General features: G+C 43.1%; 1 protein-coding gene across 1 annotated transcript in view; it reads right to left on the bottom strand.

Annotated features, from left to right (window-relative positions):
• shroom4 (shroom family member 4) overlaps positions 1-21,393 on the bottom strand; it is a 77,852-nt gene that overhangs the window by 3,821 nt on the left and 52,638 nt on the right. The window contains exons 4-11 of the mRNA XM_028564582.1: positions 16,044-18,939; positions 10,530-10,591; positions 8,588-9,454; positions 7,463-8,131; positions 5,046-5,175; positions 3,963-4,064; positions 2,559-2,729; positions 1,441-1,583 (exon numbers count right to left, since the gene is read on the bottom strand). Of these exons, the coding sequence (XP_028420383.1) occupies positions 1,441-1,583; positions 2,559-2,729; positions 3,963-4,064; positions 5,046-5,175; positions 7,463-8,131; positions 8,588-9,454; positions 10,530-10,591; positions 16,044-18,939 (5,040 nt within the window). The remainder of the gene's footprint in view (positions 1-1,440; positions 1,584-2,558; positions 2,730-3,962; positions 4,065-5,045; positions 5,176-7,462; positions 8,132-8,587; positions 9,455-10,529; positions 10,592-16,043; positions 18,940-21,393) is intronic.

Here is a 21,393-nt window from a genome sequence, read left to right as displayed (position 1 = left end):
ACCTTAAATGGTATTTTACAATTACTGTGAATGCACCACGAGGCTACCTGTTTTAAGTGAACGCACCATCTTTGTTGTTTAATTCCGACAACGGCAGCTGCTGCGCTGCAGAGCAGACAGTTACGTCCCGGTGTTGGAATCCTCTCCAGTGAAATACAGTTGCACTTTACACTGTTTAACGTTAGCTGTCAGCATTTTAATCCAGCTGCTAGCTAAAGGTAGGCTAACGTTACCTGCTGTCAGGTGAAGTGTAAAGTCAGGCACCGAAATAGGGAAAACATTTTTGTTCTTATTCGGTCTTGTTACTACCGTTTAGGTCGGCACGTTTCGGTAACCAACCCTATTTACCAGAGTCAATATAGTGTGCAGTAACTTCTAAATCATTTTGATTACTCACTGACGTCCAGTGATCACCGGTTGATGAGACAGCGTTTGCACTTTGGTTTCAAAAACAGCTCGGCGAGTAGCACTCTCCAAAATAGTGCTTTACCTGAGCCCGCTAGCATCAACCTGAGTCACGTTAACTGGACTATGCTTAGCTCGTAGGTGGTAGCTCAAGCTTGATGTGCTTCGGTGATATTTTAATTTGGCTTTACACGATGTGCATATGGCTGTGAACTTGTCTATGAGCCGTCCGGGAGGCGATATTACGAATCCCACTATGGCCACGCCAAGACCCGCTCTTCAATAGCATTCACACACTACTACTGGCCAGGTGTCCATGCTTACATGTACAGGTCCTATCCCCTGACCAATCCCCTAACCCTTACCTTAACCACTCGAGGTCAAATGCCTAACCCCAACCAATCGAGCTGCTTCGTAGGGCGGGTCTTGACGTGGCCATAGTGGGATTCGTAATTTTGCGTCCGGGAGTTTTGGAAAATAAAAAGCGCCATTCAGAATTGTGTTTCTCCATCATGCCTGCAGCAGTAGGATGTGTTAGGAGGAAGTATGACAGCTTGATGATAAGTAAAGGTGCGGCAAAGGGTCAAAATAGTAGCCCGTTAGGCACGACGTGAAGCCGAGTGAAGTGAAAATAAATTAATAAATGGCAGCATGCGATTAAAAAAAATTAACGCGTTGATGCTGACAACCCTAGTTCCTAACAATGTTTGTTTTAATGGCAACAAAGATAAGTCACCTAATAGTCAGACTTTCAGCAGGTTTGATCATTTAGGTTGTTGTTATTGTGACCTAAACCAGCAAACCCTTTGAGTCCATTTCCTTGAAATTTTCAAAATTTCGTGGCCAATAAAACATTTTCTTGTTTGTTAATGTCTTTGTGGTAAAATGTCTGTACAAGCCTTCCCAGTTCCTTTTTCATACAACAGCCCAAACGTGATGATAAAATGCTGGTCTGTCAAAAAGCTTGCGGTCACGTACCCGATCAGCAGCCTGTATTTGGCATGTGTTATGCTGCTGGGGTGTAGAGTGTTGTACCTGTAGTCTCTGTGCTGCTCGGGGGAGAGGCAGCGGGCCAGCACCCGGCTGACGGCCTGCTCTCGGCGGTCGACGTGGTCCTTCAGGTCCTGAGCCTCAGACAGCTGCCTCAGGAGCTGACGCTTCTTCTCCAGCAGGGGGAGCTAGAGGGCAGAGATACAGAAAGACACCAGGGTAGTACATTTTCTCCGTTTAAAAAGGTGCAGTAAGTTGTTGATATTTCAACTCAACTGCCAAACAGATCTAACCCACGTTTTATATAAACTTTTTATCGTTTTTTTTAATCAGAGGGATTTTAACTGCTATTTGTCTGATTTAAATGCTTATTCTGTACAAACCACATGTTGTGTGGCTGATGGTGACGTTTAGAAGTCAGAGAGACTAAATCTGTTCAGATTACGGATCATCTACAGTCTGTTGTTTATTAACATCAGCAACAGATCGCATGTAGAGCATTTTAACAGCTACTCTGTCTTCATAAAAGACTGTGTAGGAGCTGATATATGGGTCTGATAACATTTTAATAAATCGGAATCGGACGTAACAGGATGTGAGTGTTTCTGGGACTTCCTGTTCAGCCTCAAGGCTGCTGGAAGCGGCTGGAAACTGTCCGACTTGACCGCGGATTTTTGTCACCGCCCCCGGCTGCTGCCGCCTGCTCTCGTCCACTTTACAGGCGAGGCGCAGTTCATCTCGAACGAGCCTATTCACTTGTCAATGGGAGTGTCTCTCAGTGGACTCACATGCCATTTGTGCACACATTTTTTCCCATCCTTTCCATCAATACATAGCCCGATTCCCTTAAAGATACAATTTAGCACAATTGTCTTTCCAAAAATAGGACCAAATGTACAAAGTATTTACAAAACAGACACATTTTTGCATCTCAAGCTCACTTGTGAATCTCAGCTGGGTTACTTCAGTAGCACATTAAAAATGCCATGCTGCCCCACAGGCTCTGAATATGATGCTGAAGTTTAGTTTGAGTTTAGTTTGAGTTTACTATCAATTAAACTATTAAAAGACCCATTTTGGGGGTATTTAAAAGCTGTGTTTAACTTCAGCGAATTACACGTACACCTGGCCACCCCCACTGCCCTTCCTCCTCCTCTCCTCACCCTCTCGTGGTGCTCCGTCTCGGGGTCCAGGGTCTCCAGCGTGGTCTCCACTCTCAGCAGCCGGCCGGACAGCGACAGCAGCAGGCTCACCACCTTGTCCAGGTCGCCGATGAACATGCGGAACTTGTCCACCTCGTTGGGCTTACACACCGCCACCACCATGCTCTCCACCTGGGGACGCAGACAGAGAGACACAGAATAACGAGAGAGAAGAAATTAGGGATCGGAGTCCTTTAACATCGGGTATCTTTCTCTGTTTTCTGTCCCACGGTGTCAAAAAATGTGGTTTGATTTGGTGCATAAGACGGTAAAACTGTGAATGAATACATGTTAAACAGCATCTGAAAGGAACATGCAATGGCCCTGCAGCCATTTTGCGTCCCTCGGTAGCAAAAGCTGTGACGTATAAATGAATGTGAAATGTTAAATAAATGTGAAAAAGTCAAATAAATAAGATTTAATGAGTGTGACCGAGTGACGAAGTTAAGGAAGGAATGAGGATCACAGCTGAAGAGATTCACTTTCAAAAGATTTATCAGCAGGAATGTTCGTTGAAGTCACTTTTTCAGCAGAAATGCAAAAAGATACAAGCTTCTAAAATGTGAATATGTGTTGGTTATCGCAGTCTACTATGATATATATCTAGGTACTTTTTACTGTTGGTTGGACAAAAGTAGCAATTTAAACATGTCAAGTAGGGCTTTGAGAACATTTTTCTCTACTTTTTAATTTTTTAGATATTCTTTGCCTCATTAAGAAATTGGATTAATAGTGGATTAATCGATCATGAAAATAATTGCTAGTTGCAGCCTTATAAATTAACATTTAGTCAACAGTGAGTATGCAAAAGCGCAAGACTGAAAGAGGAAATACATGAGTGATGAAGTGGCCATTTTGCATCCATGAAGGGCACGCCAATGAGAAAATGGAGTGAAAAGAAGAATGACCACTAGTAATAAGTCAAATAATAAATATGTCAAACATTCACCTATTTTAGTTTCTAAAATGTGAAGATGCTGTTGTCTCTTTTATATCATTGTAAATTGAATATTTTGGGGGATTTGGACTGTTGATCGGACATATAAGCTATTTAAAAACACCACCTTGGACTCATAGGACTCCAGATGGGCATTCTTTCCCCTGATTCCTGACTGATTATATAGATTAAACGATGAATCGAAAAAATTATCAACTGGTTTACCTATAATAAAACACTGATTAGGTACACCTAATTAAAAGTTAAACCAATTCTTAGAAATACAAGATGTTAGTGGAACCCCTAAGCGAGTGCATTAAAGCTCCTCCTTCACTTTCACCACATCCAGTTTTGGGAGGTACAATGTCCCAAGTAAAAGCCAGAAGAGAGACGACTGGAAGAATAAGAGGATTAACTTTTCTCCCCACCTCCTCTCCCAGCTGTGCGTTGGCTCGGATGTCCTCCTGCAGTCCCCTCTGAGCTTCTCTCAGCACTCCCAGCTTCTTGCGGAGGCTCTCCATCAGCTGTTTCTGCATGACGGACGGAACATTTGTTTAAAACACCCTCAAAATGAAAACAACAGGCCACACGTGTATAACAGCGTCGCGTTATCATCGGGTTAGTCTGTATACACGACGTTCCACTTCCGGGATTGCTCCGGTGCCGCTGGAGATTCCGCCGGATTTCACTCTTTAATTGTGTTGGAATTTTAAACTCTGGTGGATTTCTGAGGACTATGGTTAACTGCTCCTCAGATCTCTGCAGGGTAAATCCAGACAGCTACCTAGACTATCTGTCCAATCTGAGGTTTCTGTCGCACGACTACAACAACCTTTGAACGTACATGTTTCACCAAAACAAGTTCCTTCCCGAGACTATTTTGCAGCGGCACCTTAGCACCGCCCAAGACAATTGCGATTGGTTTAAAGCTTTAGTGCGTAACTTTTTGACAATAATGAACATCCGTTACATTTGAGCCGTTGCCAAATGAGTTGATCCAAAGCTAATTAAGATCAGCTCCACACAACTCTCTGTATTTCTCAGTATGGCTGTGTTCAGAATATTGTGTCGTCCGGTGACTTTCCAGTGCAGAAACTCAAGTGAAGATAATGACTTCTTCTGAAGAGTCCATCATGTTTTTTTTAATCCTCCGTGTCCTCCTTGGCTACTAGCAACTGCGTGGGGGAGGGATGGGGGGTGGTGCGCGATCACGGAAGGCTTGTATCGTGTGGATGCACCGACAGAATTATTGTCATTACTTAGAACTCCCCACGGGGGAGACAGAAACTACACACCGTAGCTTTAAAGAAATGCCAATAAACCAGAGCACGTAATTCTTCCATCCCGGAATGCTGTGTGGACGAACCAGACCCTCCTCCGCAGCGCTGTGGAGGAAGGTCTGGCAAAGCGAGACTATCATCATGTTAACTTTGGCTGGAAAACAACATAAAAAAATACAGATTGTACAACACTAGCAGTTCTGGTAGCCAGACGGTAGCTGCACGGGTTACCTTGTAGGTCAGCTCGTCGTCCTCGTCCCTCTCTCTGTTATCAGTGAAGTCCTTCATCTGCGACAGCAGCTGCGCCTTGGCTGTCGACGTGCTGTAATAGGACGAACAGCTGGAGCTCGCACCGGAACGCCTGGGGGAAGAGATCGTTTTATTTACACAGAGATAAAACACAGAGGCCATGCGATAGAACAGACGCACAGTCGTAAAATACAATGATTAGGAAAAAGTACACAAATAAGAAGTACAATCAATTATGTGGGCGAAGTGAGGCAAAAGAAAAACAAAGCAGCATATGGAAAACATTTCAAGTCCACACAAGCAAATAAAACTTGAAACTGTAGGAGTTTACTGTGCAGATGACACCAGAAATGAAATGACAAGCTAATGGTTGCTAATGGCAGAGAAACAATATCATTTGTAACTACAAAGAATATGAAATAATTCAAATCTAGCTGATACCAAGGACAAAAGAAAATAGATGAGAATATAAACCTAATCATAGGTTTGTATTTAAATGTACTGTTGTCTTCATACAAACATAATCCAAACTTAATTTAAAGTATGTTCTTTGTTTTTTTGTATCTGGGATTTTTTATGTACTGTGTATATATATTTAAATATTCCTTCATGACATTACCTTTTACACAGAGTTCATTGTAACCTCATACAATTTTGTTTTTGCACATTGAATGAGCTTTGTCACTTCCACTATCAATAACTCATTGTGGTAGAAAAATGATTTGATAGAAGAAAAACTATGACGAAAAGTATGTTTGGTTTCTGCCTTGTCTTGGTTTGGTATTTTGAAAGGCCTGAGTCCTTCACAGTTGGCATATTTTATGTGAGGACGCTCCGACTGTCTCAAGGATAAGATAAGAGGAAGACCTTGGAGGGAAATGGTGAAGAGCCTGGACCAAGGGTTAAGGCCTTTACGCACAACATTGTTTTGCTTCCTCTAAGGTGGCGTGATGATGCTTGATTCTGTATGACGTGGGATGCACAGTATAAGGCCGAGTAATTGTATTGTTAATTTCAGTTTATTGGGATATCTCTTGTCCATGCACACACGCGCTGTGCCAAAAGCTTCTCTGATCAAATTTGTGTTGTAATACACTTTATATTTTTATTTTAATTAAACGCCTTTAAGTGCCGCAACTTCAACTGTAGGTCCTGTACAGTAATACTCTTTCTAGCTTTGAATGTGATTTTTCCTACATTTGCCATACAAGGACATACTGTATATTCATATTGGAAAACATTCTTACTAATGTGTTCTTACTAATATATACACTCACCTAAAGGATTATTAGGAACACCATACTAATACTGTGTTTGACCATGTCCTATCAATATGGGCCAACATTTCTAAAGAATGCTTCCAGCACCTTGTTGAATCAATGACACAAAGAATTAAGGCAGTTCTGAAGGCGAAAGGGATCCCCCACACCATTACACCACCACCACCAGCAGCCTGCCCAGTGGTAACAAGGCATGACTGATCCATGTTCTCATTCTGTTTATGCCAAATTCTGACTCTACCATCTGAATGTCTCAACAGAAATCGAGACATTTTTCCAGTCTTCAACTGTCCAATTTTGGTGCGCTTGTGCAAATTGTAGCCAATTCTCTGACCTCTAGCATCAACAAGGCATTTTCGCCCCCCAGGACTACAGCATACTGGATGTTTTTTCCCTTTTCAGACCATTCTTTGTAAACCCTAGAAATGATTGTGCGTGAAAATCTCAGTAACTGAGCAGATTGTGAAATACTCAGACCAGCCCATCTGGCACCAACAACCATGCCACACTCAAAGTTGCTTAGATCACCTTTTTTTCCCATTCTGACATTCAGTTTGGAGTTCAGGAGATTGTCTAGACTTGGACCACACCCCTAAATGCAGTGAAGCAGCTGCCATGTTGATTAGATAATTGCATTAACGAGAAATGTAACAGGTGTTCCTAATAATCCTTTAGGTGAGTGTAATATGTGATATTAATCTCAAACCTATCGCCTAGTCCTTTGTAGATAAAATAAAACCACATTTTTGATATGGTTCACCAAATTTTGATATTGTAAGAAAAGCGGTCTAAATTCCCCTTTCCTATACTTTTTCCATCATCTAAACTCTCTGGGACTTTCTGTTAAACGTGGCAACAATTACCCATCTGGCACCTGTGTTTGCAAAAACACACCATTTGTAAATGTAACAGGGAGAGCAAAAAAAAAAAAAAACCTGGCCGCACGCAGTAAGGTGCTCTGGAAAGGTTATGGGAAACAGGCAGTAAGCTTAGTGACAAGAACAGTTAGGTCTTGTACAAATCAAATGGTCTGTGTAATTAACACACACACACACACACACACACACACACACACACACACACAGCAGCACTCAGGCCTAAGTCTCTCTCTCTCGTTACCTATCCAAGCTGTCGGTGCTGTGCTCTGTGGTTTGGTAGGCCCCTCTCCAGCTCTCCCTGCCTGACTCTCCCTCGCTGCTGGGGGGGAAGAGCTCCTCCAGGCTCAGCCGCTCTCTGCTGCTCTCCCCGGCCTCCAGCTCCTCCTCCACGGAGCCGCTCTCCGCCCTTGTCCTGCCCGACGGCGAGGCCTCGGTAGAGTCCGCTAAGGTGTCGATGTCCGTCTCCAGGACCGTAACTGGCAGCGCGAAGCAAGGGTGCTCGCTGGTGATTGGCTCGTCCGCCGCTGGAAGCCCGTCATCCTCCTGGAAGTCATCGATGTCTGTTTCCATGGGGATGTCCAGGTCTGCGTCCAGGCTGTGCGCCGGACTCGGGCTGAGGGTCGTCTCGGATTCCGTTCCTGGTTCGGGGATCTTCGGGGGCTCGATGCTCTGAAAGCCTCTGCTCATACGAAGCTGCTGCTGCTGCTCGTAGTCTACGGAGAAGTAGGACTCAGGAGGTACAACCCTGCCAACGTCTCCGTTTTCTAAGACAGGTGGATGTGTTGAGTCGCTATGAACTCTGGGAGATGGGGCTCGCTCCCACTCGGCTCCTGGTCTCACGTGCGACTGCTGTTTGTGAGGTTTCACCGTTACTCTGCCCTGGTCGGAGTTGACGATCATCTCAGATAAACTGCAAAGACACGGATACACTTCATTGACACAAATATAAAAAAATATTGGACATTTTTTGTGACTTTCAGATGTATATATTTATAAATAATTCATATTTTGGGTACCTTAGAAAACATGGAAACATTACATTTTTGGCCACTTGGTCAAATCAAGAAATTAAATTTAAACTATAATCCCTTTCGAAGAGTGTAGTTGTGGTGGGTTGAGTAACTGTATAAACCTGAACCATGTGCAGGCCCATTATATTGCGATATAACTATAAATCTTGGAATTTGTCTATGTGGGCATATATTGTGTATACATGCACTGATGCATGAGTTGCCCTATGTTTGTTTAGTTGTGTGAGCAATATTATTCGTCACTGGTAGCCTGTACTAATGTTTAAGACCAATCAAAAAAAGTTTCCAATCAAAACAACAAAAAACAAAATCTTGGAATTTTCTACCGAGCTCACCTGCTCGTGCTGTTCTCTGTAGGTGGCGGTGGAGGTGGAGGATAAGTTGATAAAACCTCCACCCTCTCCTGCTGTCCATACGTGCCCCTCACGTCCCTCTCTTTCTGGGGCAGAGCCACTGGTCTGAAGGCCCTCCTGGAGGACATGGGGCTTGGCGGAGCAACGGCGAAGGACCGAGCCTGTAACGGAACCTGATTCTGATTGGATGGAGCGTGGGAGAAGGAGTGTTCCTGCATTTGTGGTGGATTCTGATTGGACGAGGCGTGAGGGTATCTGTGCTCCTGGGTCTGGCTGCGGCTGCATCGCGGGCAGCCCTCCGACACTTCCTGCCTCTCTGGAGGAAGACTGTAGGACCTCTGTCTGGACGTGTCGAGTGGAGGGACGCACGAAGGGAAGTTAGTCGAACAGTGTCCCTCCGCGGCGTCAAAGGAGGGAGGGACGGAGTGAGGAGAAGAAGAGGAGGAGGAGAACAGGGTGTGGTGAGACGCGCGCCTGCGGTGAAACTGCTCCCACTTTGGGGGCGGCGGCCTCGGTGGAGGTGGCGTCTTCTTCCTGTTTGCCCGGGCGGTGTCGGCGGCTTCTCCTCCCCTGACGCCGCCTGCCCATTCCTCCACCTCGCTCAGGGTCTGGCTGGTCGTCGCCGAAATCGACGGCGACCAGCGGTGGCTGCTGTCGAATCGGAGGTCGTTTTCGGACATGGCGCGTCCTCGGAGCGAGAGAGGAGCCGGCGGGGGAGCGAACGCGCACCCGTTGCGATCATCGTTGCCGCCGTCAGCCTGTCTGTGGCCCCGTCGCCCCTGATGGTGCTGATGATACTGATCAATGCTCTCTGGAGGCCTGGACTCCCGTCTCCAGCTCGAGTAGTCCCTGTGATGTGGACATTAAAGTGACAGGGGATAAAAAAAAATTTGATTTCTTTGTCATCAAAACAAATACAGAGTAAAAGAGGCACATTAAAGAAGGCGTGAAAGTGCCCCAAAACGGTTTCTCTAGCACATTAAAGGAACAGTTCATTCTTCATCTTGTTTTTTTCCCCCGAGAGTAAGACCACAGACCTTATGAAGCAGTTTTTTGAGTGTTAAACTCTAAATATTTTAAATCTCAAGCTGTTTTTTTCTAACTTGAACTGTTTCTTATTTAGTGATGAACACCTAAAGAGATAATTCGACATTAACGGAAATACGTTTGTTTGCCTTCTCGGCTAACCTGTTTTTATTGGGACTGTGTAGGATTGGTTTGATCACGTTAGATTGAGTTTATTTGGCAACATTTGCAATCAATCTCACAACTGTCAACAGTTTGTTATGTTGCGAAATTTTAAATGCCTAGAAAAATGTGACTTCAAATTAGAGAGAAAAAAAACCCACCCATTTGTCATGAAAAATAATAAAAACTGCTCTAAATTTGGCTGAAAAACATAGCAAAAAGCTAGGTTTCAGGGCCTTGGAGGATGTGAGATTTTTTTTTGCAGTGAAATTTCCACATGTTACGAAACCAAAACAGCCGGAGAAAGTGGTTAATTACAGCAAATGTTTCCTTTTTGCATTCCAGGCTCTCTCATGTTTCGTTCTCAGGTCAAATATGAGTAGAGCCCCTTCTTTACAAGCCATGCATGTCCTAAATCCCCCCTTTACATCCTAACGTGCAGGAATCACCATCCAACCACATACCATAATGGGCACATTTTAAGCATGGATGATTGCTCTGCAAACTTAAGAGCTCATTATAGTCAAATCCCAGCCGGGCATGACTGAGTGGGATTTCCGCCGCGTCAGTGCACAATGGGCCGACCCCACCTAAAGTCTCCGGAGACTCACTTAGAGACAATCAGAGATGGAGCGAGTGTGTGCCAGCCATGTCAGAAAGAAATATATATAAGAGACTTTGTTCATATGAATGCGTCTGTGTTTGGACTGTGTGGTTGCTAAAGGAAGTGGCTCACCTCTCGGTCAGGCTGTACTTCCTGTTGAGCTTGGTCGTTTCCTGTTGCCGGGCAGGATACGTCTGTGGAAGACATTTAAAGCCGGTTAATAACACCGAAGGAATGAAGGAAGGCTTCAATCTGTTGCTCAGCACACGTCCCTGCTGAAGGGAAGTGGGTGTGTTTACTCCACCCTGCCATTTACTTGAGTGGTGATAAGGTTGTTTGAGGTGGTGATCTTCTGATGGCAAAAACCTGCCTGGCAAGCTAGCACTTTATTTTAGCTTTAATGCTTGTCTTCTCTGTTTTATATTCTCCTTCTACGGCTACCAATTATGTTCTTGATTTATAATATAGTCTATAAAATGTCAAATCTTACCTTCATTTAAATTATTTATCATGACGTTTCTGATTGTGTGGTGAAAAAAATGTCAGATTTTCGTCTATTTTAAAATGATCTACCTTAATGTTAGCCATGTAATATATTGTAATATATAACTTTGTTTTCAAGATATTTCTCTATTCTGTTTGTTATTGTTTTCATTTAATTTTAAATGTAATTTTTCTTCTTATTTAGTTTTGTAAGCAGATATTGTTGTATATATTTTCTTTGTTTAATTTTTTTTTTTCTATGTTAAATTAAATTAAATGTTGTTTTGGACCCCAGGAAGACTAGCTGGTCATTTAGGCGTCAGCTAATGGGCATCCTTACAATAAATACAAATTAATAGTTAAAAAAATACGAAGATTGCATTTTCTTTAAATCGTGTGCTTTGTCTGATTATTAGCCCAAAATTAAATTACGTGCAAGACATACTACGACTTTCATCAAATATTTGTATTTGAGAGTCTGCGACTAGCGAATTTTGGCATTTTTGCTTAAAAACTACTTTTCTGTCAATAAACAAGTCAATTAATCAATGTATTGTTTCAGCTTAATCTTTCTCTTTGCTGTTGTTGCATCCCTACATTTAATTTATAGAAATTCTATTTAAATTTAATTGAACTCAACTACACTTTGTAATCATTTAATTCTGAGCTATGCGTTTTCCTGATTTGGTCCTTTTGTTAAGCACTTTGTAACTTAACTTTACTTAACTAAATTAACGCTTAATTTTGTAAAGGGTTAAAAAATGCTTCAGTAACATTAATGCTGTTCTTATTCTTATAAAACACAGAAGTTACATTTTTATTTACTAAAACTTCACACTGAAACCAGTTTACCTTGATAGATAAGACTGAGAAAGACCGAGAAAACAGTCTCTTGTTGATACAAGAAATAATGATCATTATGGCTACAGGATACGTCTGCACAATGCATTTAACTTGGTTTATTACCCCACCAGTGGAATGCTGAACAAACTCATTGCACTCTCATTAGGGGATAGATAGGGCAGTAGATAGCTACACAGACACACAGACACACACACACACACACACACACACAAACATTCTTGTGTGGAGGTATTTTCATACTGTCTGCGATACAAATCTGAACATTCAGATGGTATTTTTGTTGGAATGGTGCAACGTGAATTTAACATATTTGGCCGTTACCTGCTGTCAACAGAGCATAAAATCCATAAAACTGATAACGTTGTGATAAAAACTTCATACCACAAGTACCTGAATGGCCCCTCTGCACTTACATTTATTGTCTCTCAGGATTTAAAGGGGCATTAGGTAATTCTTAGCTTCTTTTGGCCTCCACTGGTGAATAGCTGGAATTAAAACATCTACTTTGGGCTATTTTTTTGTTGCTGAAACGCTTACCAATATTCCTTTAAGTAGACATTCATAAGAAAAGTCATCACTATGCAACATACTGAAGTAGTGCTGATCTAAGACCTTTTTCAATTCATATAAAATTAATTTTCATGTAGTTAATACAGTATATCAATCAAGTTTAATCCAGCGTTTCTTGTCCTGGTTCAACATATTGAAAACCAACATCTTAGACTAATTGTGTAACTAACAAAACATACACTGTGAATTCAATATATAAATTGTTAATATGCTCCATTTATAGTTTAATCAGCATTATGCACACTATGCTTTCAGCACTGACCTTTATAAAAATGAATGTGCTTTGAGAAAATTGCATCAAAGTGTGGATTTAATGTTCATATAATGAGATGAGATGTAAAAAAAGGAAAAATCTAATTTTGCCAACAGCAATTCAACTATTTCCTAACCTTTCCAAAAAAAGAAACGAGAGCCCATTGAGTGACAGACCACAACCAATAATAATCATACTAGCAATGATAATAATAGCAGCCAGTTACATTACTACTACCTTCCTCTGTCCAAAACAAACACACAGAATGGAGCATGAACGCAAACAACGTAATAAATGAACCTGAATTCCTCATTTAATTTAAAATGGGAACTGTTTGAATTTTATAGTGGACAAATATGTAGGCCTTGATACGTTTCCCTTTGTGTCTGTACATTGTCTTATTACAGCCTTGTAGCCCATGCAGCACATCTGTTATCATTAAAAAATATTGGACAGCGTCAGCGGCAGACATAAAAAAAGAACTCAACGTATGGGGTTATCGCTGTGGCATCAAACCACCAACCTTTCATTTAAAAAGGATCCCGGCATGGAGGGAGCCCCCCTGAGGCCTCAGCATGGCAAAAATCATACGAAAACAACAAAACAGAACTGCTGAACTGAACATTCATTTAGTCCAAAGCAAATGCCAGTTTGGCTTTGCTGAGTGTCAAGCAATAAGGTTACTAATAGGTATAAGTTCACAGGAGTGTCAAACATTCAGACGAGGGGCTGCACCCCCCGCCAAGAGATTCCAATCAATTTGTGGTAAAAGACGTAACCCAACGCTGCTATTATCGCTGACACAAGTGTCCGCCGCTATTGCCCAATCTCCCTAAGTTCCACAAGCTATTTGAATTTTCAATGAGATTTCAGACTTTGACTGCACGCAGGATGCGAGATTTGACTTCAAACCAACCATTCAACCACGAAGGACTTGGAGCGAGTGGCCACTTATAGCTCCAACATCCAAGAGTGGCCACTTGATCCCCTTTCTGGGGCTGGTTTTTTAAAAACCAAGATCGTTTTCAGTCTCCAGTGGTCATTTCAGTTTAGTCCAAAACCACAGTCTGATTTCAGCAAGCTGCAAAGTTTATCTTTGACTCTGAAAGGCGTTACTTGGTTTCAGTGCTCTTGGGACACAGGCTGTTTTTTAGCTTAGCAAGCCTGCTGCTGGAAATCTGTTTGGCTTGTAAACATACTTGTAAATGGATGCAATTAGAACCGCTAACATGTTAGTATCTCCACACAGATTGATGCCTTGAAAAAAATAATGTTTTCAGGTCTTATGAATGTTGCTTTCGTATAGGACTTTCTTTATCAGTAATATTGTTTTGGTTGTAGCCCATCTAGGCCAGTGTTTAACGGTTTGAAAATTAAGCTTTTTTACCTGATTGAATGATTGCTACTAAAAGTTATACATTAATCATAAAGCGAAGTGCAGACCAAAACCACAATGTCCCAGAAACATCGGGAAGTTATAAAGATTGTGGGATGCAGCGCCCTGCCCAATTATGAGGTTAGAAAGGTGCAGGGGAGTGAGTTTCACATGCTGTTTGACCAACTGACAAGAACTTCAGTTAAAGCATACCAATCCCTATACACATTTATTAGAATAATTACAATAATTATGCTACTGACACACAGTGACATTAATACACAATAAATAAGTTCTGGTTTGGTCTATCTAGCAGAGTAAGTACATGTAGGTTAGGCCTGTCACGATGACACATTTTGCTGGACGATTATTTGTCCCAGAAATTATTGCGATAAACAATAATATTGTCATTGAGAGACCATTTTTATCTAATATAATGATAATGGCATAATAATGCAGGTACATCTTTTCAAAGATCAATAAACCTTTATTTCTAAAGAATATTTAACACTGGAACTGGAAGACATTTTACATATCCATAATAAATGAACAAAACAACCAAAAACAATAAATAAAATGGACTCTCAGTCTCCGTTAACAAAAAAATGCACTGGAATAAAAAACAAACATAATCAAAACGTTAACGTTACCTGAAAACAGCGTGTAGTTTCTTTTTAGCATCTCACATCACACTTTCAGTCACTATGACCACTACTACAGTCAGACAAATTGTGCCAAAATATGAACAATAACGTCGCTGTCAACGGGCTTATCTGCTAATGTTAGCTACAGACCGTTAGCTTGAAACCATCCAGCAAATAGACTGTACCGTAGTCCGTAGGGTGCCGTTACCTGAAACCGGTGATTTAACGTCACCGCTCATTTTACACACAGTTTAACAAAACAAAACGCTGAGTGAACATTACTACGTTTTTCATGTTGGGTTTGAGCGTTATGCACCCCCACTAACCTGGAAAAAGTTTTAAAACAGTAACGTTAATACAGCGTGTCAGATGAATACAGTGTCTCCTGCAGCGGCAGTCAGAGTCAGAGGGACCGTCACCGCAGCGTTCGCTAATGTTAGCTTCTTGTATCATCTGGGGTCTGATAAACATAAAATTCATCAAATTCAGTGTCCACAACGCTATTTTCCAATAAACTGTAGCTGTAATATTTCACGAGACCCACGTGAGTGCGGATCTCATGTCGCGGCGTTCGTCTACACCGTTGAAAAGCGTCGGAAGCGAGTAGAACAGAAATGGCGGAGAGACTAGCTAGAAGGACTGATAAGTGTCTGAATGTACGATTCTCTATGACGTCTCTGATGAGGGTTATAGAGATAGAAACAGAAAGGCTGCTGCGTGGAGAAAAGTTGCCAAGGACGTTGACATGTCAGGTCGGTTAAATGTAATATAGCGATATAATGTCAATAGTTCGATATCTGTTGCTAGCTAACCAATTAGCATTAGAAGGTTTGTTTATCAGTATTCCGCTGGAATTGTCGGATAGGAACCGTCTCTAGCCTGATGCAAGAGCAAGCAATTTTTTGAACGCATCCGGATGACCAACTGACACGATTGTTTTTCGCACCACACTCGTTCGGAGGAAGGAGCGGCGGTGCGCCCTACATGTACATAGCAGAAACCCTGTTGTGCGTCTGCCCTATTTCTGATACCGTGGCGGCAGAGGAAAAAAAACAAGCATGCAAATGGAAATTATCGCGGTCGACCTCATTTTTATTTATCATGCGATTAATTGACTTATTGACTATCGCAACAGGCCTAATGTAGGTAACCCCATAGAATGCTTGGCCCAAATGGCAACTGACCGATACTTTAACTCAGTCCAGATCACTATCATCCACTCTTCCAGCCCACATTTCACTCTCGGTCTCTTTTTGTCTATAAACCTGACAGTCAAGTTTATAATCCAGATACAGACTCTACTGAGAGCTAACCTGGCAACCCCTGACTCCCTACTGACCCATAAAAAGGCAATGTGTCTTTCGTGAAAGGTAAAAAAAAAAACAGAAGGTGCAATATTTTCGTGTGTGTTCATGAATATGTTTTCATGCATTTTTGAGTGAGAGCAGCACTCTTACCTCTGTAGGTGTGTAGCTCCTTGCTGTGTATCCCTGGTGAAGAGGTTGCTGGTTCTCCATGGGCTGGGAAGGGGTATTGACAGGATAGAAGGCCGATCGCGGGACTTGATTCTGGGTTTGGCTATTGGAGAACGCCTGAGTCTTTGGCTGAAAGTTGTGTTGGAAGTCAGGATTTCTTTCTTTGATGCCATATAACTCCTGATGTGAGGTGAGCTGAGCATCTTCTTCCCTTTCCTTCTCTCTTTCTCTCTCGAGCTCTTTCTCTCTGGCCCTCTCCATCTCTTTTTCTCTCTCCAACTCAAGCTCCCTCTCTCTTTCCCTTTCCCACTGTCTCACCCTCTCCTCTCGTTCCCTCTCCCGCTGCATCTCCCTCAGCCTTGACCTCTCCATTTCTAATTCCCTCTCCTGCTGCCTCTCCCTTTCTCTCAGCCTCTCGTCCCTCTCGCGTTCCCTTGCCCTCTCCTCCCGCTCTCTCGCTTGTTCCCTCTCCTTCTCTTTTTGCCTCTCCCTGCTGGTACTCACAGAGAGCCTCCTGGCTTCCACAGTGTTTGGAAGCAGGGCGCTTTCCTGCTGAAGTCCTCCCTGGTAGGAGTATCTTCTTTGGGTTGAGTGCTGACCGAGCTCTCCTCCCTGGAGCTCCGGATGGTGGGAAGTTTTCTTCTGCCTGCGACTTGACAGATTCAGAGCATTTGGCCCAGACATACCCTTGCTCGTCTCCTCGAAAAACTTCATCCTATCGGCAAACGGGAGGATATCTGACTCATCCATCCGTGAACAGGAAGAGGAGCGGCTGTATGAGGACTTGGATGAGGAGGTGAAGACACAAACCCCATGCCGGGACCCTGTGACTCCCAACACCTTCTCACCCAACACTCCACACCGGCGTTGTGGTTCGGGTTGGAGTTTATGCTCTGGGGTCCAACGCCAGCGGCGGGCTTTGCCAGCAGGGGCTGGTTCCTCCACGACTCGGACACTGACACCAAAATTAGGCACTCCCGGGTCCAGAATCTGGACAGACCTGGATAGGTTGTTGTTTTGAGTATAGGTTGTTGACTGAGTCTGCAAGACATCATGGTTTGATTCACTAGAGATGGTTGCTCTCTCGACTGGTGCTGCAGTGCCGGCATCTTGGGGACTAACGTGCAAGTTAACTTTGGTACTCCTCTCCTGGGCAGGCGGGTCTGGGTCTGCCCCCTCCTCATTCAGGTCTGGACCCTCTTCCTCGTGGACAGTTTCCCCACTACAGAGCAACCCTCCTGGGCCACGGCTCCTCTGGAGCTGGGCCTTTTTCCTCTGGATCTCATTTCGGAGGTTGGTAGCAAATCGTTCGCTGCGACGACGGTTCCGACGATGGTTCCTGGACGCGTTTGTCCTCTTCATGTCTGTCTCTCCTGCCCCACCCTCCTCGCTTTTACCCCCACTTCCTCCTCCATCCACTGCTCTCTGCTCCTCTAATAAGGTGTCCATACTGGCAGCAGCACTAAGAGGCTCAAAACCTCTCTCTATTATCTGGTCAGTGCTCAACCTTCCCTGGGTTGACGATCCAGCGGGATCCCCCGGTACGCTTACAGAGCGTCCCCAAGGGTGGTGATGCTCCATTGGCGGAAGGGACCCTCCATTAACACCCATGCCTTTCAGCCTATCAATTGCATCTCCGTCATCCTCATCCCCGTCCAAGAACACGGACCCTGGGGTCGAGCAACGGCTGCCTCCCCATTTGTTTGATGGCGCGTGGAGGTGGTTGGGAGAAGCTTCTTGGTCGTCCCTCGTGGGCTGGAGTGAAGAATGGGACCACTGGCTGCTACAGGAGGACAAGGAGGGATCAGAAGTGTCTGACGGATTGTGAGGCTCCAATGAAGAGCCATCGCTGTTAAACTGCAATAACTGAAGTTGTGTAGCGAGGAGCTTATCTGGGGCGCTGTGCCGGTGAAGCCCCGTGGAGGAGTGCTTGTTCTGCGAGGGAGTTACGCGAGACTCCTCTTGAACCTCCACGGAGGACTCCGCAGGTAAGGAGCAAGGACTAGAGGAGGTGATGGGGACTAGGGAGGCCGTCGGTGGATCAGAGAGGTGATCTGAAGTGGTCTCTGAATTGCAGTCTTTATTTGCACTCGTATCACATCGGATATGTCTAATGTCTTCAGTCTGTCTTTGGATATAGTGCGAGTCTAAGGTATCCTCTTTGAAATTCCCAGTTTTGTCACCTTCTTCTGGTGCCGCAAAGCCATTATGAATTTCTGATTCAACATTCAAAGAAGACCTGTTTTTGTCATGGTAAAAAGAAACGCTGGAAATTTCAATTGGAGCGGAGACGCAGCGTTTGTTGGCGCCATTAGGGCGACTCCGGGTTGCCCTAAAACTGTCCTTCCTGGTTGGAGGCTGAGGAGGGTTCATCTTTCTCTCAGCTCCTCTTTCTTCATTTCTTACGATCTCAAAGTCTCCTCCCCTCCGCTCCTCCTCATAACAGCAGGAGGAAGGCCTTTCTTTTACCTCAACATGCATTGGTCTTGGCCTGGTCAGCGACCTGGACTTGAGTACAATAAGCTGCATCTCATCCGGGGCCTCGCCATATGAACGCCGCAGGACTGAGGTATCACCACCAGGGTAGCCTCGACAAGCCGGCCCCAGGCTCTGGAGGAGGTTGTCCATGGAGCAGGCGTCACCGCGCCTCAGTGGCACTGTCGCGTAGTCGGATGTGTTCGAGCTGGCGGAGAACGAGCTGTAGGCAGAGTCTCTGTTGTTGTTGAAAAGGGTGGGGTCAACGGGGGAACTCTGGGAGTCAGAGTACTGCTGTGTGGTCGGTGTCGGTGTGTCCAAGCTCTCCATGGAGCCCAGGGAACTGCTTCGGTCTGTGGAGGAGTAAGGTCTGGACAGCTGACCCCACTGCAAGGATAAGTCACTGCAAAGACAAGGAGACAAGAAGATCAACTCCAGTGTTAATTGTTAGCCAAACTTCAGGCAAAAGAAGCAAACTGACCACACATTGGTCTCTGGGAACTTGCATTTTAGAGTCTATTAATCGACAAATGGAAACTACTTTTAAAACAGTGTGGAAAAAAAAACCATTTAGAAACCACATACAACAAGTCATCTTTATTTTTTTTTTAAGTGGCAATTTTCAATCCCCGGACCTATACAGTATATTGTTCTGGAATACAACTTTTGATCTGTACATCTGGGGAATCTGTTTTCTATCATTCCTGGGCTGCCCCATGTGTTTCTCAGAGACCCTGGGAGGAAGCCTCTTAAGGCGGAGAGGGATTTCCTTCTCATTAACTCTTACTGCCCGGAGTCAAAATCTCCAAGTCATCCCCTTGAATCCCCTCTTCCTCTTTCATCCCTTTCTTCCTCCTGTGGATTCTTTCTGTCCCATCTCCTTTACATCAAATGTGGATTCAATCCAAAATGATAACTACTTTTTGAAACCTACTTATTCAAATTTGATTGACTAAAATGAGAAGGAATTTGTTTCCGTTTACTTGATAGGTCAGTGAGTCTTTGCAGTGATTACATGACATGATGTTTAAAAAACAGACCGCTCATGCTTAAGTCAGTACTAACCAATATTTCGTTTATACAGCCAAAAATCATAACTTTAATCGAGAGGGCTCTACAATCTGTTTACAAAACACCTGTTATCCTTAGACCCTTGATTCAGATAAGGAAAGACTCCCCAAAAACCCTTCAATCCTCAAGAGAAGCAGAGGAGGGATACCTCTTCCACATCTGCACACCATGCAAGCACAATGCCAATGGTTGGAATCTGACCTGTGACCTCTGTTACACATTACTCTCCTATTTCTGTTTCCTTCTACTTCTAACTGTTCTATTAACTGATAATAATAGGCAAAAGAATGTCTTAAAAATCAGACAAAAAGATGAAAGTAAAAAAAGGAATTTCCCAACAATCCCAACTTTTTGGAAAAAAACACACAAGACAAAGTGACAGGGAGTTATTTTCAGCATAAGAAGAGCTTAGGGGATAGGGGTATCAATACTAGCTCCAGAAGGTAGGGGCACACAGTGTTTTTTTGTGCTTGGTTGAAATCCAATCCGTAAAGGCTGCAACAGAAATGTCATTTTCGTTTTATTGTGGTATTTCTTTTTCCTATAAAGAGAGAGCGGTCACTCACCCTTTGTATTGCTTTACTCTCTTATTCAAACAATGGGGAAAGTTGCCAAGGAGACTGAGGAGAGGTTACAGAAGAGAGACATTTCTAAAGGGCTTTGATCTCAAACCAGTATGGGGAAACAAGCAGCAGACTAGCCTTGTGCTGTTTCTGCGGTATTTATGGTTTACAATCCATGCAAAGATCTGAAAGCCAATGGGTTTGATTTCTCTTATAAAGTATTTCACCACAACTTAATCCTATCAAAATATGATTATTTGCTCATGTAGTCAGATATTTTGGTGGTCTGCAGAATTTGTGTAGGTCATTTGTCTTTTTATTCTCTCACCATTCTGCACTATGTAAATAAAATCCATGAAATCTATTTTTGGAGCATACAAGGGGTTTTGCATGTTTTAGCCCATTTATTACAAATCGTGTATGTTTCATATCACTATTTTGCAAGTGATTTGTCTGTGTTTAAGGAAATAATGGAATTTGTTTGGCAACTGTTTTCATGAATTTCTGCAGTATGAGAATCAATAAGCAGACTCTTGAACGTTTGAGCCGTGGAATCTATTTCTATGAACATCAAGTCTAATCAAGTGTTTGTTGTAAATATTACATTATTGCTATGAGGTAAAAACAGTGGAGACTTTTCTCTATCGGCACTTAAACTGCACAAACACACACCTTTAATGTAACACCGACAGACATCAATACAGAATTAATGTTCACTGTCAAGGCTCTATTACCAACCAGGAAAAGCAGGAGACCAAAAGCCCGAAGTTCACTGCATGGCAGTTAGTTTTGGTAATGGGATTAATTGCAAATTCCTTGTGGAAATGTAATCTATAAAGTAAATTACCACCTAAAGCTAGTCCTACATCATTAACTAATCTAGTTACCTGGTCTTGTAGAGGGGATCCTGTGTCAAAATCTATCTTTAAAACGCATGCTAAATATTCCTACATACAACTTTGTTTAGTGAAATTACGGAAAATTAATTAACACAGAAAACCTGGCGCTAGAAAATAAAGCTGCCATGTGTAGCCTATGTGTAATGTACTGTAATGGGAAATTGAAGTTGACCGGGTACAAACACACTACTTCTTCAGCAAGTTTAAAGAGTCTTTTACTTGATTTTCATATTGTAAAGAAATGAATGCAAAATAACGGCTCCCTGGAAAGGTATACAAAAAAAAACCCGTTAAAAATTCTTAAACTGTACAGCATGCATTTGT

This window comes from Perca flavescens, chromosome 19, assembly GCF_004354835.1.
Source record: "Perca flavescens isolate YP-PL-M2 chromosome 19, PFLA_1.0, whole genome shotgun sequence".
NCBI classification, from domain to species: Eukaryota; Metazoa; Chordata; class Actinopteri; order Perciformes; family Percidae; genus Perca; species Perca flavescens.
Note: the sequence above shows the minus strand (reverse complement) of the source record. Positions and strands in the feature narration are given on the sequence as shown.